General features: G+C 47.2%; 5 protein-coding genes across 5 annotated transcripts; 2 read left to right on the top strand and 3 right to left on the bottom strand.

The window, feature by feature from the left end:
• Positions 1 to 1,230: 1,230 nt before the first annotated feature.
• V1508DRAFT_421952 (uncharacterized protein) lies at positions 1,231 to 3,312 on the bottom strand. Its single transcript, XM_066940947.1, has 2 exons — positions 2,784 to 3,312; positions 1,231 to 2,734 (listed from the first exon to the last, which is right to left on the bottom strand). Exons 1-2 carry the CDS (start codon positions 3,092 to 3,094, stop codon positions 1,702 to 1,704), a joined length of 1,344 nt encoding a protein of 447 aa, XP_066794368.1. The 5' UTR covers positions 3,095 to 3,312; the 3' UTR covers positions 1,231 to 1,701.
• On the bottom strand, positions 2,784 to 3,757 carry V1508DRAFT_421948 (uncharacterized protein). The gene is made up of 2 exons (XM_066940946.1): positions 3,362 to 3,757; positions 2,784 to 3,308 (listed from the first exon to the last, which is right to left on the bottom strand). The coding sequence occupies exons 1-2, from the start codon at positions 3,627 to 3,629 to the stop codon at positions 3,232 to 3,234; spliced, it is 345 nt and encodes a 114-aa protein (XP_066794367.1). The 5' UTR covers positions 3,630 to 3,757; the 3' UTR covers positions 2,784 to 3,231.
• A 3-nt stretch (positions 3,758 to 3,760) lies between these two features.
• V1508DRAFT_421947 (uncharacterized protein) lies at positions 3,761 to 7,310 on the top strand. The gene has a single exon (XM_066940945.1). The coding sequence runs from the start codon at positions 4,210 to 4,212 to the stop codon at positions 6,964 to 6,966; it is 2,757 nt and encodes a 918-aa protein (XP_066794366.1). The 5' UTR covers positions 3,761 to 4,209; the 3' UTR covers positions 6,967 to 7,310.
• Positions 7,311 to 11,215: 3,905 nt separating this feature from the next.
• On the bottom strand, positions 11,216 to 12,302 carry V1508DRAFT_421943 (uncharacterized protein). Its single transcript, XM_066940944.1, has 2 exons — positions 11,783 to 12,302; positions 11,216 to 11,722 (listed from the first exon to the last, which is right to left on the bottom strand). The coding sequence occupies exons 1-2, from the start codon at positions 12,291 to 12,293 to the stop codon at positions 11,316 to 11,318; spliced, it is 918 nt and encodes a 305-aa protein (XP_066794365.1). The 5' UTR covers positions 12,294 to 12,302; the 3' UTR covers positions 11,216 to 11,315.
• A 191-nt stretch (positions 12,303 to 12,493) lies between these two features.
• Positions 12,494 to 14,619, top strand: V1508DRAFT_398943 (C6 transcription factor; the record flags this gene model as incomplete). Its single annotated transcript, XM_066938236.1, has 4 exons — positions 12,494 to 12,636; positions 12,687 to 13,532; positions 13,624 to 13,925; positions 13,979 to 14,619. 4 exons carry the CDS (start codon positions 12,494 to 12,496, stop codon positions 14,617 to 14,619), a joined length of 1,932 nt encoding a protein of 643 aa, XP_066794364.1.
• Positions 14,620 to 16,341: the final 1,722 nt, after the last annotated feature.

Genomic DNA, 16,341 nt, shown 5'->3' with positions numbered 1-16,341 from the left:
TTGGCTTTGAACAAGGGAAGAGAAAGTCCTTTGGATTCCCTTGATATTTCTTTCCATCCTCACAAATCCAACGATCTTCAGTCTTGAAACGGCTGGGCCTGATCGACTGTGAGATCCGCCGCAGCTGCTCGGTGAAATGGAATGCCAAGGGTAGCATTCCAGGCCCACCACCACGCCTTAAGGAAATGCCTCTCATTGCGATCGCAGCCTTAGTCGTCTGGTCCTGGACACTGAATAAACCCACGTGAAGTCTCAACTCTCGAGATAGGCTGAAAAGAGCTGGAACGTTTGAAAGATTTTGAAACGGCAGCTCTCTTTAGTGCACCGCAACTGGGCTCACGGCTGCCTATCGAGTTTGTTCGCGTGCTTAGTCGGCAATGAACGGATTGCAAGTTTTAGAGAGAGTCGCCATGACCTATGACCAGCTATTTACAAGTGAATACGGCTTCCTACACAATGTTCAGGTCACTGGGTCTTTATATCAGCAGAATAAGGCCCATGTGATAGTTTGTGGAGGATGCGCATACCAACCATAATATTTCGACATATATAACGGCGCACGCGTAAAAACTTCGGCTCAAATACCTACAGCTTCCGAATGCCATTTAATGCTCGCCCAATGCAGCATATCACCGGGAGCACCACACTATATTCTCCAGCCCACAAGAATACGGTACTTCTGAAGATATACAACCCTTTAAAAGAAGTATGGAATCCCCACGCATGAAAGCCACCAATTGAATCTCTGACAGCTCCTTAGAGGCGCAGGATCCAGAAGCTAGAGCCAGCGCGCTTATGGATTATGGCAACGCAACAAATCAGAGATATGGAAGATGAGATACGCCGACTCACGCTTCTCCTTTCGAAACATCAGCAGGCATTAGCGGGGCTATAGAAAGACGGATTTGTTGGTAGGGCCTGGGCACGAGACTCTTTTCGAATACCGCTAAACATTTGTTTCATATTGTTACATTACTATCATCAGTGCATGCTAGAGTTGGATTTCTGGGAAGAAGGAATGGACTAACATGCCCAGGTGAGGGGTGTCCAGTTTTTCTTCAGTACCTATAAAGCTGATTTCCAGAAAGCTTCAGGTGCTATTCCATAGAACTTTAGACGATATCACTCAGATCTCTCTTTCAACCAGACTTATGTGACTTACTGAAGTCGAGATATCTTTACTTACAAGACATAATTTTCGCCGGCTGATTAATAGGATGAAACAAGCATGCCTGTCTTGAGATTTTCTTAAGTGCACTAGAGATGGCGATTCGCTATTAAGAGCAAGCACCATGGTACTTTAATTAGCTACTCGTGAAAAACATTGTTGTTTGGAGCTCAACGGCAATGTTCACCGTTCTACAGATGTCGACTCGGATTTGTGGGAACGTTCGAAAAATACAATGTCGTTATTTCAAAACATTTGTTAATGCCGAATTTCGGTTCCTAGCAAACAACGACGGGCACTTCAATACTCATTGAGCGACTATATTTCAATCTCTTAATTGCAAAAAGCAGCTCTTTGATATGGCCATGGAACTCGAAATCCGAAGACCGTATACCTTCCCATGATGATGCCGTAATAATCGTCATCGCTACATGCATAGTGTTGTACATAATTTATGAGTCACCCTTGCTCCTCAATGAACCATTTCCTTCCAGTCCCATATTTGCATCACGTACATTGGAAACTGAGGCTGATCAAGGGGTTCGCTCCGGCACTGTCGGCAAGGTATCCAGCAAAACATTCAAAGACATAGCACTTGCTCTGGCAGAAGGATTATATCTTCCCAAAAACTCGAGAATGTCTCGAGCCTTCAAAGCAGCAATAGTGCTCTCGGTGATCGTCGCCCTCTGGGATGAGGAAGTCACGAAGAACGCCAGGATATGGGCGGCATATCCAAGAATGTAACGGATGAGGTAGTATGCTTCGTGCAGAATGCTGTTCTTTTGAAACGCTCCAATCAGCCAAACTGCCTGCATGGCTGCTTGTACGCAGGCTGAGCCATATTCATAACCACAGATGCTAAATCTCGGGTCTTGTACATCTCGGGCGAGATGATGCAAAAAAGGGCGATACAGTATGATTTGCGCCATCGCGTGCCACAATCGCAATATAAGCTGTGACTGTAATGCGACGATGTCGAGTGTATCCTCTGGGATGGCTGGCAGGTCATCGTGCCATTCACGCAATTCGGCTTCACATAACGTCACGAAATGCGATGGCTCTTGATAGGTCTCCCCGGCGTTGTGTATCAACATTTTCGTGGTCGCGGATCTGGCTTCGCTTATTTTTTCCAGAATGTTATTGAGCTTTTGACACAGAACTGCATCAGCACTGGGATCTGTTGAGTTTTGCAACACAAAGTTACGGCCTTCGTCAGGCAGGTCCTCATCGTATAAACCCAAGGTCGACCCAATGTCAGCGCCTTTTAGGATCTTCGGTAGGCCAAGTAAGCTGGACAGATAGGTGTTGATCATGTTCAGGACGGCAAATACTCGACGGTGTTGGAACATCTCATCCCTCGAGAACAACGCTAAGCCTTGTGAGCCTGATGTATGCAGACCCATCCGAAGCGCTGCAGAGACACCTGATGATATACATGAATGGGCTTTTGAGACCATCGACATCGAAAGAAAGTACCTTCCTTGACATATCAAGGCTCTTAGCGAATCGATATTATGACGTTCAGCCTCTTCCACGAGCAGACGGCTCGCCTGAAAGTATCTGGAGCTTAACATGTATCAGCGAAAGGATCCACGTCACAGAATGTCGTCGATACCCTCTAAGTTTGGCTCTACCCAAGCTTTCCTCGGACGGTGAATACCGCATACTAAGGCTTATCAAGGCGTAGACAACTGCCAGGAATCGTTCGTCGTCGGCTGTATAGTCTTCGGGGTCCGTCTCGAATAAGCGATCCAGCTGACAAGAGAAGCGCATATGGTCCAGACAGTCATGACAAACGAGTGCCGTCTTACACGCATATGAAACATGTTTTATTACCTGTTCCTTCGGCGGAAGCAATGGTAAAGGACCGGAGCCCTCAACAGAGTTGTGACGGCGAAAGGGTGTCAGGTCGTCGGATGCTTCCATCAGTTCGCATGCAGGCAATGACCCTCCCGGAACGTCGAGCCAGGACGAGTGGCTGTCTGACAGAATTCAGCACACGCAGTCCTCCGAGCCGGCCGTAGAAAAGATGTGACGAAGTTTGAGGCGTACGGCACACATAATCATCCTCCGGACCGACAAGCATATCGACGAATAATATGGTTACTGCTGCCTGGTGGCTCATTGTGGATGACGGTAACTGCCCTGCGCCATGTATCAACACATATTTCTTTCCGAGAAGGGCGGACTCACCCGAAGCCGTCTGCGATTGTTCCTTCAGAACCGTTTGCAACCTCTCGATTTGCTCTTCGAGGTGACGAGCATATGAAACCGACGATTTACGGCTAATTAGGCTGCCGTAAGTGCATGTCACACTACTTCTCACACATCGTGCGCATGGTTGCTGCCCATCACATTTGACCCGGCGTCGTCGACAAGTGTCGCAGGCAGATCCATACAGACGCGCGGAAATTGACTGTTCCTCTGCACGCCCAGGCGATGAGGTGGTGTCGGTATTCATTTCAGAGAATGGCGGGTTTTGGCGTGCTGCAAAAAAAATGCTAGAAGCAGTCAGTTGTCCAAGTCACAATGTTGGAAGGATCTTGGTTTATTCATTCGTGGGCACGATGTTGTGCCATCGGATCCGGCTGTGTCGGCTAGTGTCAGGGGTCAGCAGGAGAGATTACCATTTATCCCGTCTACGCCTTCTTCGGCACAAGCCGCACATCGTGTATGTGGCGCCCGTGGCGCCCTCGGGAATGACCGACGTCGGCTGGCCAAGTCTGGAATAGACCATTTTTTCGAACCGGGACATCCACGCCGAGCCGCGCCGAGTATGCTGAGCAATTTAGGAAAGTTCTTCGAGAGCACATATAAAGTCCAGAGGGTGCCTTTTGGGGCTGGTATTACTATAGTCTACAAGGCTTGATGTGGCCGTCAGAATCAACGCTCAACATTCATTTACGCGGCTGTATTCCTTTACAGTTGAAGCAACGTGCGAAACCTTTCTCCCAATATCTTTCAACCTCGCACTGAAGTTGTCTTGCACCTCAACTATCGGATCAGCAACAGAGTATAAAGTTGCCGTGAATTTCCTCACGATGTGTATGTCGGCCGTGCTGGTCAAACTGCCGTCACGCATGGGACTTGACCTACACAAGATTTTGATCATGATCAAATCGGCGCTGCCGGCCACGATTTGCATTGCTGCCTTTCAGTCTGAGACCTGGGCCTCCCATTTCGGCGTTCTCAACTACCTCGTGGCCATTGAAGCCTTGCTCGCTTTCTGCATCCTTCCGAGAGCAAAATTTCTTCAGACACTCTTTCTCAATGTCTTAATGACATGTACAGCTGTTGCTGTCAATCTTTTCGCTCTATGGACCGCAATTCAGGCACGTGAGCATACGACAAATGGTCAACCACCGGAAGAGACCTACAATTCATCTGCATCAGCAGTTTGTGCGGTCTGGTTCATGGTCCAGATTTACTTCACCAATGCGCTTCGGTCGTCGCGCCCTCAATTTCAATTTCCCTGCATCAACTATTGCATTGTTACCATCATTTCCATCGTCCAGGCTGGTCCAAGCTTTGCAACTATGAGGGAAGCAAAAGCCTTCATGTACCTCCTACTACAGGCTTTTTTTGTCGGCTACGGCATCGCTGCAGGAGTTTCTCTTTTCATATTGCCTCAGAGCAACCGTGAGATGGCCTTCTCAAGCACGAAAAAGTACTTCCGAGAGCTCGGGAGAGTACTTTCTGCATACCAGAATGTGATTAAGCAATCTGAACAGCAATCATCGACTGAATGTGCACAGAGCCTGAACACTCTCAGAGAGAACTTTGCAGCCTTGAAGACTGTTCATGTGAGGCTAGGAACAGAGCTGGAGTTTGCCGTTAGGGATCTGGGTTTTGATCGTCTGACAGGGCAGGACCTAGTCGACTGCTACCAGCATCTCCGCAGTATTTATCTTCCACTTCTAGGACTACTGGAGATGTTCGGTGATTTATCCACCGGCATCTCACCACAGGCCTGCTCATGTGGACCTGACTGTGCCCCGTCAATAAATTTCAAGCAATCTTGGGCAGAGTTCTGCCAGATTTCCGAAAACTTGATATGCTCTATGGCGGATGCCTTGGACGCCGTGCTGGTCGAATTGCAGGGGCGCAAACCTGGAGGAACTATAGACTTGGAAAAAGGAGGCGATTTTCAGTTTCATATGGCCCAGCTTGCTCGCTTCCGAAATTCTCTGGCCAGCCTGGACGCGTTTAACATCCCAAAGTATCAGGGCCAAGCGCAAGAGCAGAGTTACTACTGTGCTACTTGTTATCGCAACGTCGAGAAAGCGAGGACAGTCCAACACAAAGCACAGTTCATGCTTTGGCATTCAAGCAACGCTATATCTTCATTTTTGGCCTACGTGCAGGACAAGAACAACTCTCAGGAGTGGCAGAAGAAAAGGATAATTTTCCCATCTTGGTCAGAGCTCACTCACTGGATAGGAGCAATGTTCGCTGTTCCAGAATCATCGAATATTGATCAAATTCTGGACTCATCAATAGATAGAGTCGGCCGAGCCGCGCTGACCACGGCTCTTCGTGGCCAAGATCCCGAACATCTTCCGCCAAACACATTGTGGCAGAAATTTGGCGAGCGAGTCAGGATGATACCCGCATTACTGAGGTCGCCCCACTCGCTTTGTGGATTCAGGGCCACCTGTGCATCGATGTCAATCGGCATTATAGCATATTTGAGATCGTCTCGGAACTTCTTCGTCGAGCAAAGGTGTCTCTGGGCGATTGTCATGACAGCAATCGCTATGAACAACACAACCGGGCAAACTACCTATAACTTCATCTTACGCGTGCTAGCAAGCCTTGCTGGCACGGTTGGTAGCTTTGTTATGTGGTACATAGTGGATGGACACCCGGCGGGCGTGATTGTATTCATGTTCATCTACATGACTGGCTCATTCTATTTCTGCGTCTTCAAACCGAAGTACACGCTTCTTGCTATCGTCAGTGCGGTTACACCCATTATCAGTGTCGGTTACGCGATGAACGTTCAGAAGCTTAGTAATCAGACATTGAGTCAAACTAACACCCCGAAGTTTCCCATTTACCAGGATGCAGCTTACCGTCTCGTCAACGTCCTCGCTGGGCTGGCTGTTGCTTATTTCTGGAGCATTTTTCCACTTCCAGTGACTGAAGCGGCTATTATGAGACAGCATATGGGAGCCTGTACCTACCTGCTCGCCCGGTACAATGCAATTATCTCGGAATCCCTTCTCATAGAGAAGAGAGCCTTGGTTCCACAACTGCTGGCACAAAAACTGCAACAAGCAAGGCTCGACGTGCTCCAGCAAGTGAATCGCCATATCGTAAAGCTAAAGGCTTCGTCGGCTTTCAGCAAATGGCAAGTCACTATTGGGGGAGAGTTCCCCGTAAAAGCGTATCGAGAAGCAATCAGGCTCCTTGACCGCATCTCGGCTGAGCTGTCTGTTGTTGGATATACTGCATCTACTTTGTCTATCGAAGTGTCCGAACAGTCTTGTTACTTATCAAGTTTAGATCTTCTACGGGGACCTTCTCAAAGAGTAACATTAGCTTTATGTATTCTCTCAGCATCGATCACAAATGGTGTGCCATTGCCTCCATATTTTCCCCTCGGGTTCACAGATCATCACCCGGAGAGAGTCTTTAATGCCGCCAATGATGAGGATGAGGTCCACAAGATTAACGTTCACCTCCAGGCACTCTCAATCATCAGCACATCAATGGGCAGGCTCCACGAAGACATGCTCCTCTACACTCAGACTATTCGCACAATTTGCGGGGAATTAAATTTTTCGTTACTGTAACATTTATAAGGGTTGTAATAGAAGCAATAAGGGTTAGGTGTACTATAGGGACAGCCATATTTTATCTTTGTTTTCTTATCTTGGGTTCGGGCAGGCGTCGCCCATTATTTTTCTATATATATGTATCCGAGTGCTTTTCCTTGTCTTTTTCTTTTACGGTTTGGGTCAGAGTTAGGCAAAAATTGCTGGGGCTATAATTCGATAGGTTGTTACACTTTTTCGCGATATGTGAACGATAGAACGTAAGAATTTCGGCCGTTGGGCCTCATCAGTCGCTTATTTGTACTGCGAATATCTGGACAAGCGGAGGGGTCACCCGGCCGGTTACTCTGTAACCCTTCCACCATTCGACTATAACTAAAAATTTGGCGTCCCAAACTACGACAAGAAATTTTTAGTGGGTGTTACGAATATTCGTAAATTCCGAATATCATTCGCAACGAATATTCACCCGAATAATTATTTGTAATTTTTGCGTTGCGAATATAGCCTGCGAATATTATTAGCAGCAATTTCGATTGCGAATATTCGCTCTTGCGATTCGCAAATTACTGAGTAGCCACCTCCACACCGGATGTCCCATTCAGTTGCGCGTTGACGGGAAGCAAATTGTACCACAAAAACAGGGAGGTCAGTAGTCTGCTATCTATAAAATGAGATGATAACTGTATACCATGATTCTACTAGTTCTCACCCAATCTGACCCTAACCCTCACCAAGCTGGACTCTTCCAATCCCTAACTTGTTCTTTCCGACAAGTCGTTCAAGGTTTAGCGACATGTCAAGCAAAGCTTCGATCGACAAGTCTGTCTGCGCGCAACCGAGTTATTCTTTGGTCACTGCAGAGTGGTACTCTCCTTATGTGCACCTATATTACCCTATTGAGTATATAGTTGATATTTCAACAATTAGTAATATGGTTGGTCAGGGAAATAGGGCGCGGGTTCTCGTTGGTAGCACTGCTGCGAGGTCTTCTCGTCTTGTCTATACTTGAAACATGCCTGCAACATGTTAAATAGAACTTGCAGCCGTCTTCATGAGCATCTAAGACGCGAGGAAGCTGCAAAAAGTATCCGGTGCACTAAAATATGTCATTTCGCAATTGACCTGCCACCATATACTGCTGTGCTCTGTCGGCACGAGAACAAACACCAAAGGTCGCATCCTTAATTTCAATTCTTGAACACCGCAAACTCAAACAATCTAATCTATGGTTGATTCAGAAAACCAAGAAGGCTGGCAAGTCGTCAATCGTGTCCCAGAACTTGTTCCTATGGTCAAACGCAGGTAATAGCAGCTGTGGACGGAACGACTGGTAAAACCGAGATAAATGTCTGCTGCAAGTCTTGACTAGGAGCGGCGCCTGTTGAAACAATGGCCGATGTTGGCACCAACGACATCACTTCGGAGTAGACTGAACACGGCGAGCTGATGGACGAGGGATACGACTGCGGTTCGCTGGTAGACTCGATCACGGTGGGGCATGTAGTTGTCCATATACTCTTCCGACTTTATTGCGGCTGCGGGTTGCGGTTGAGAGTTCTCGACAAGCTCGACATACTCTTGTCGGAGATTCAACCCATGGTCAATTTCTGATTTGGTACCTTCCCCCTCGCTGCCATCAGTATTGCTCGTAGAAGTATTAGAACCCAGCACGCACACGGATCTAGGAGACTGGGACCCGCTGAAATTAGATTCACAACTTTAATGCCGACGCCCCAGCAAATCTAACTTTTATACTTTGGGCCGTACTCTCAAAAGGCACTCGGCGATTTTGCCTTCTTCAAAGTGAGAGTCAACTTAGTAGTAAACGTTCGGTGGCATCATGTAATGCGTGTTGAGGATCCTCGTCTTTGTCTCGTCTCGAACCTTACCCAGCAGGTTGCCACTTTTATAGAACACCTGCTGCTGGCAAATATGCAATCATTCGGTGCGTGACTCTCAAGCTGAAAAAAGGTGTCTTCTTTTACTCTGAGAATTTCTGGGTTCAGGGTTCAGGGTTCAGGGTCATTAGTGATGGTTATAATATCTTTCATTCATACTTTTGTCATTCCTACATGAATATCCGTGGATAATACGGATACGGATAAGCCCATTTCTTCTGGATATGGATACGGGTACGGATAACTATCTGTTGCCTGGAAATGGATACGGATATGGATAACGAAAATTCTTATCCGTGCGGATCCCTATTTGTCAGATCCTCATCCGCCGTCTTGTCGAATAAATCCGCCTTCCTATCCGCCTTGATCGGATAGATCTAAATGATTGCACTAGCCTAATTATGTTAGAGGATTTCCTTTGATAGGGTAGCGCCAAACGTATTTTGCAGTCAAAATTTTCACCGTGTCCGTTAATACGACTCTCTCACATTAAAGTAAATAATAAAATATCAGGATTACATAGACAATGTACTTGTCAGCACACGCGTACCGGCATCGACGATCTGCATTCTGCAAGCGCGTCGACAAGAATGCGAAATCTGTCTGAGCCGCACATTTAGTCTCAATTCCCAGGAAATAATCAAGTTTTTTTCAAATCTCGAATACAAACCTCGAAATCCATAGCTAGGACATTGCGATATAATATATCCTCTCGGAACTCTAAGCTTTCCCGGAATATACACTTCTTGGCTACAATACTGTGAACCTTGGACCTGAAACTAAATACTCCAAATCGATCTTTCCTAATTAGGAAATTATCCGCCAATTTGGGACCTGGCGGATATTTATTCGACATCCATATCCGCCAACTTAAATGCGGCGGATATTTAATCCGCCATATCCGCCATCCGCCAACAGCCCGAACAGAAGATAACGATAAAGTATCATGGGAGCTTTTGCGGATTCTTCATTGGGCAATTGGTGGTCAGTGTGAGAATAGCCCAAGAATGCAACGAGACATTTGTCGTTTGATCAGAATCGCCAAGAACTTATTAAACAATTCAGGAGATCTTATGAAAAGGCTCTAGGGTTAGCATATGTCTCAAGTTCATTGGCTACGCCTCAAGAAGCTCGTGGTTCCTTGCCGATGTTCGGGTGAAGGAGTGCGGCTTCGGAGTAGTGCTGACTGATCACGGCTGCTAATCGCGGTTCGACAAATCGGCGAATGACGGCGACTGACAATACCTTTGTCAAGCTTATCGTGTCCCAAATAACTGTTATGCTGCCTATGATGGCCAACCAAACGGCAGCCACAACCGGGCTTACTCAATGACGTAACCAAGGTGTTGACGGCGACTACTGAAGTCTGACTAAACTTGAAGGATCCTCTAATTAATCCCTGGAATCTTCTTGAGCAAATGCTCTCCGCCATATACATATATAATATATATATATATATATCCCTCTAGCTAGCTCCGTTTATTTCTACTCCTCAGAACAGTAGTCTTCTTTCCCTCTAAGTCGCAGTCAATCAATTAATCAGAGGACGGCGATACTGGGCACTTTAGATTAAAGCTGCATTATTTTCTTGGACTGTTGTATTGCATTGGACTAGCATCGGTTTATATTATTATTCGTTCTTCTTTGCATTCTGTGTGGTGTTGGGATTTGGGAATCGCTATTTCGAGAGGTCAGCATTCGTACGAATATTCGCAATTCGAATGCGAATATTTGGATGTCTCATGTTTACGAATGCGAATGCGAATAAAAAAAATTATTCGTAATTATTCGCAATATTCGCACGTATAAAATATAATATTTTAAGAATTGATTCAAAAACTTCGTCGTTGCCACATATCCCTCATCAAATCAAGCTTCGCAAATATAAAATATAATAATGTAAGAAATACATTAAAGACCTTCCTCGTTGTCGTACATATCCTTTAATAAAACAAGCTTCCTCATGGTGTCCGCACTTAGTGAGTGTCTGCGTAGGCCCAGCAAATCCCTTCCGCTGTCATTCTGACGAAGGAATGGCTAGATAGTCTCTAGCCGCGGCTGCCATCCGCGGGAATTCGATTCGGTGCACCTTCCACCAGTCGAACAGCCAGTTTTTGTCAGTAGTCACTGACTCATTTACCACCACGGCCGCGCTCTTAAAGTAATGTTCAATATCCGACAAGTTTCCGGTGTGCGGTTGCACCTTTTGCAACACCCGCGCTTCAATACTGCGGCCAACCACGGCTAGTTCTCTTGTTAGAAAGCTTGGTTCGAAGATAAAGTAAAGTACAGGTTTGATAAGAGAAACTGGGTAAGGGTCTTCAAGGGTTAGGGTTTGAACCCTGGAATATACGAATATTATTCGCATTCGCATTCGCAGCCGACGTCTTATTCGCTGCGAATAAAAGTTTATGCTACGAATTGCGAATGCGAATGCGAATAGAAAAAATTGTATTCGTGTGCAGCCTACCTACTTCCCCGACGGATCTCAGCAAGACCATTATCACTGTTCATCATAGAAGTAATGAGTCTGTCGGGCAGAAAACTCAGGAGCCACCAACTGAGAGAAGACAACGCCCCCCGCCAAATGTAACTGCTGCGGCCGCTGACAATGTCATGGACTAGGTTCTTCGCTGTCACGTCTCTATTTTGTTTGGTGTTATAAATCAGTCCCTTCCTCTGGCGATCGATAAAATCCCTCGCTATATGGTAGTACGAATTCTCAGGCAGCTCGAGGTCATCTATATCGGCGAAAATCCCTGTATCGACGGCCCCGAGCATGACTGTGACAACTCTCACACCGAGTGGTTCCAGCTCGAGACGCAGCGTTTCGGAGAGTACAGTTTCAGCTGCCTTAGAGCTGTTGTAAATACCTAAATAAGGGTAAGTCCTGGACCTTAGAGAAGCATAGGAATCAAAGGTTGTTCACTTACCCGACCACGCAAAAGTTAACTTGGCAGCAATCGAACTAATGTTGGCAATAACTCCTTTAGCCCTGATAAGCATCGGCACAAAAGCCTGCGTCATGGCAACAATACTCCAAACATTGAGGTCGTATAACTTCTTAGCCTCGTCAAGTGGTGCATCTAGAAGCGGTATGCAGTAAAGGGCCCCAGCGTTGTTGACGAGGACATCGAGCGATCCGCCTGTTCGTTTCGCAACTGCTTTTGCACATTGTTGAATGGACTCGTCCGACGTCACTTCTAGCTCTAGGAGATCTACTCCATCCATCCCGGCCAGAGATCCCGCCTTGGCCATGTTCCGTAACGTTGCGAAGACATGGTAGCCTTTTGCGCGGAAAGCCTTCACCAATGCTGCCCCTACTCCTCCCTGACTGCAACCGGTGATCAGAACCGTCTTCTCGAGCATATTTGCTCTTTCTATTACACTTGAAAGTTCACAAGATGAGATAGGCTCCTGTCTATGGTATGAAGACGTAGACATGGCATTTTATAGAAGACGACTTCCTTTTTTGGAAATACACGCTAAACCTATTTTAGTTAAGAATCGGACTTGGGCCAGGGAAATCCGGCTCCATCGGACTTGATGGAGGTAATACCGCTGGAATTTCTCCAGCTTTACATGTATTTCTCAACCTCGACCAGTCTCAATCCTGAGGAGGTTCGGATTTTCTAACCAAAATTATGTCCGTCATCGAATCAACTAGTACTATGGAGAGGAATGGTTCAGGACCTAAGCACACCAGCACATATGGCCAAGCTTGCATGCAATGCTTCAAAGCAAAGTGCCGATGTGTGCCTAACCCAGGTCATGATAGTTGCGAACGGTGAGTAGCGTACTTACTGATGTCGCAGACTACGACTGATGATCTAGCAGATGCTTGCGTCTCAAAAAAGAATGCCAGCCATCAGAGTCGGCTCGCAAGCGTAATACTCAGAAAACGCAAGAGTCGGATGAACGAATCGCACAGCTGGAAAGCAAGATAGAAACTCTGTTATCCGTCATGCAATCGGCCGTCAGCTCCGCCGGATCTTCAGTCGAGTTACGCCCGCTCCTTAACGAGGAGAACACGCCATTATCCACAACGGGCTCCAATAGCACTCTAGAATATTCTACTAGCACCAAGCTGAACACCCATGGAAAGATGCCATCAGCAACGGAGCCATTTCCAACGGCACCACCACAATCAAATCCGTTCCCATCGTCTGATCAAGACCCTTCACCCATCGAGGCAGAGGAATGTTTCAACTTTTTCCGATCGCGGATGCTGCCGCACTTTCCTTTTATCAACTTCCTGGCTTGTTCAACCGCCTGGCAGGTACGCCAGGAGCGACCGTTCCTGTTCCAGGCCATCATCACAGTCACTTCATTCTCTACGCAGAAAAAGTTGGCTCGAGCTGAGGTCTTCAAGCGTCTCGTTTTCAAGTTCGCTTTGGTCGACGTCGAGTCAAACACTGATATGCTGCTTGGCATACTAACGTACGTCGCATGGAGTACCGACGCCTTTCTAGGTCGAGCAGATTTCTTGTCTCGTCTTATAATGCTCGCTATTTCTCTAGTATATGACCTGCGATTATTTAAGCCGTCGCCGCCCGATATTCAGCTAATTGTGGCACTTACCCAAGGGTTTCCCGAGAATGTGCAAGACACCAGAAATGAATCAATCCAGGACTTTATAGACAAGCAACGAGCCGTCCTGGCATGTTTTGTGTTAAGCTCCAAGTATGTATAGCCATCAAATCTGTTTTGAGAATCTTGACGCTACAAAAGAAGGCTATTCTAGGCATACCTACTGATGTTTATATGCTATTAGTATTTCGTCTCACTTTGGGCGTATAGATGCCCTTCGATGGACGCCTCAGATGGAAGACGCTCTGCGCGTCATTGTTACTAATAAGCAATACCCAACGGACGAGGCATTTGCGTTCCAAGTGCGCTTGCAGCTGCTAACTCAAAGAGTGGCCCACCTCCGAGAACAACATGAGACAGATCGTGCCCGTACAGTAGCAACAGCTACCGCAGCTATGGCAGTTCCCAGTTTTCTGTACCTCAAGGCATTACGGGGGCAGCTGCAGGAACTTAGAGATTCGCTCTCCCCAGAGCTCCGTCAACAAGGTGAGTGGTATTAATTCCTGGGGCATTCGTAGCAGTTACTAACAATGGTGCAGAAATCCTTATTGCATACGCAGAATACGCTGAACTCTACGTAAACCAAGTGGCTCTTTCGATTGGCTCGAATGCACCACTGTTAATTTCAGGGCAATGTACGGACGACGAGCTTTTACCTGGCTTCGGACGCATCGAGTGTCTATGGCAGTCGGTCAAAGCCATCAAGAGATGGCTAGATATTTTCTACAGGATCCCACCTGCCGAATGCGTCGGTCTTCCATTCCATTTTTGGTCACAAGCAATTCGCTGCACCACAATGTTGAAGTATCTATCCATCCTCGAAGATCCTGCTTGGGATTATCACGCGGTACGGAACACGGTAAACCTATTGTCGGTGCTGGACTGGATGCCCAAGAAGCTCGATCTGGCCAGCAAGGAAGCAGGTCTGCAAGCTGATGATGATCTATTCAAGCTATTCTCCAAGCTTTTGAGCAGGTCTCGTGAATGGGCTGAGACTATATTCAACATGTCATCTTCATCATCTTGTCGAATGCAAGATTACGAATTCGCTCCAGCTCGTAGTGGCAACCTTGGCACATTCACCGTCAACAATAACATGCCGGATATGGATCAGATGCCTTGGATTCAAGAGATGGATTTGGAAAGTGATAAGTGGTTTGAGGACGTGTTGGGCTGTTAGGACTTCGTTTATGTCACAGGGCTGGACTCGGCTGGTGTCACGGGCTGGACTCAGGGTTGGCGTTGACTGGACTACACTTCGAGGTTGAGCAACGCAAGGCAAGATAACAGGATTCGTGGAACTAATTCTATATAACTCGGACAAGATCTTTTTCCGTGGCGTGACGGTGAAGACAATCCCTCCTTTTATATACCGCTAGACTCGTGTGTAAAGTAGTGTGATATTATTGCCACACTCTACTATCCTTGTGCGGCAGGGAAGGAAACTCCCCTTACCCATGTTACACACCCTCTAGGAGGACAATTTCAGTACCTGAAGGTACCTGTGGTCACCGCATGATAAGAACTTTCACTATACTGTCTGGACGCTTATCTCCATTCTTGCATCAACTACGAGCAAAATGACTGAAATAACTTGTTACCGCTGGCTGAGTTTGCCTAGAACAACCACCAATCCGCTACCACTAGTCTCGCATTCTATTTCAATGACGGGTATGTTGAAAGACCGCAGAACGCCGCAGTTAGTTCTGAGCGGACAGAAGCCTTTGCACGCAGTCTGAGGTCATTGCACTATACGGTACGCGCAGAAATCGTGTTGCTCAGGATCGTCAGGCAGAATATTTCAACCGACATCATGTTCCTGCCCCTCGTTTAACTAAGCCTGGGAATTGGGTATGGCCTCTTCCACACAATATCAAAACTACCCGACCATCAGACATTAGACTACCGCCGCCTCGGCAAGTTCCGTGTATTTGAACGTGTTGGACGACATGCGTATCGCTTGGACGTTCCGCAAAACATGTGCATCCATATGAGAAATGGATATGTGAATGGATATAAGTGACTATTCAGGTCTATATATACACGAGCATCACCTCCAACCGAGGTGGCAAAAACTCAGAACTCCCCCCCTCGCCCATCAATACAGTCTAATGAACTTGCCTTAGTCGGCTATCGCAGAACACAGCAAAACGCAAGGTCAGAGCTCACGACCTCGGGAAGCGGAGCCGCGGCGAAGCCGCTAGCTAGATCGGGCAGGAAATGAGGAGTGGCCAACTCCTCACCAACCTGCCTGGAGGATTGTCTCGTTCAAACGCCTTTCTATCGCTGGCGCCAGCTCCATGCTCACGGAAATTTGCCCATTCACCTTCTGCTAGCCATGAAACCCAACGGCCCGGCTACAGGTGATGCCATGGATTGGCAGCGGGAGCCCAGTGCCGCGAGGTCCTCCAACCGTGCAACGTGGGTGAGCAAGGAAGAACTGGACCGTCGCCGTGACATTTACGGAGATCGGTTACGTCAGAGGTAGGTCGGTCTCCACTTCCAGGTGGTTGGGGATCGCTTCTCCACTTTTGGGTCACTGGAGATTGGCTATTCCTTTCGTTCAGGTTGTTGGAAATCGGCCAATCTCCAATTCATGTCCCGATCTGGACATCGGCTATGCCGTGACCCTCCAGGAGGATCTTAAGCTCAGATCCGTTAAGTTGCCGAATGTGGTAAAGTACATTCGGCGGTAGTGGTCGGCGGCCGGGGGTTGCTTGAGGAGTTTGTTTCTCCTCATTTGGAGAGTGCTCTTATGTAAATATAGACGTGAATGTCCGTGAGACTGAAAGCCCATTGATGAACAGTCTCTTAAGACAAAAGTGAAGCTCCAGTAAAAAGTCCCTTATCTGGAGCGCCCAATAACCGGTTCAAAGGATGAGTGGGAGGCATTTATGGAGGA

This window comes from Lipomyces doorenjongii (assembly GCF_038497915.1).
Source record: "Lipomyces doorenjongii strain NRRL Y-27504 unplaced genomic scaffold V1508scaffold_46, whole genome shotgun sequence".
Taxonomy (NCBI): Eukaryota; Fungi; Ascomycota; class Lipomycetes; order Lipomycetales; family Lipomycetaceae; genus Lipomyces; species Lipomyces doorenjongii.
The sequence above is the reverse complement of the archived record's forward strand: the minus strand, read 5'-3'. Positions and strand labels throughout refer to the sequence as shown.

Excerpts from the sequence above, each read along its gene's own strand:
- V1508DRAFT_421952 (XM_066940947.1), bottom strand. The coding sequence starts at position 3,094 with ATGGAAGCATCCGACGACCTGACACCCTTTCGCCGTCACAACTCTGTT. Across the intron at positions 2,735-2,783 it reads GGTAGAGCCAAACTTAGAGG|CTCCAGATACTTTCAGGCGA; the intron begins GTATCGACGACA and ends ATACATGTTAAG.
- V1508DRAFT_421943 (XM_066940944.1), bottom strand. The coding sequence starts at position 12,293 with ATGTCTACGTCTTCATACCATAGACAGGAGCCTATCTCATCTTGTGAA. Across the intron at positions 11,723-11,782 it reads GTTAACTTTTGCGTGGTCGG|GTATTTACAACAGCTCTAAG; the intron begins GTAAGTGAACAA and ends ACCCTTATTTAG.
- V1508DRAFT_421948 (XM_066940946.1), bottom strand. The coding sequence starts at position 3,629 with ATGAATACCGACACCACCTCATCGCCTGGGCGTGCAGAGGAACAGTCA. Across the intron at positions 3,309-3,361 it reads ACAATCGCAGACGGCTTCGG|TTACCGTCATCCACAATGAG; the intron begins GTGAGTCCGCCC and ends GGCGCAGGGCAG.
- V1508DRAFT_421947 (XM_066940945.1), top strand. The coding sequence starts at position 4,210 with ATGTGTATGTCGGCCGTGCTGGTCAAACTGCCGTCACGCATGGGACTT.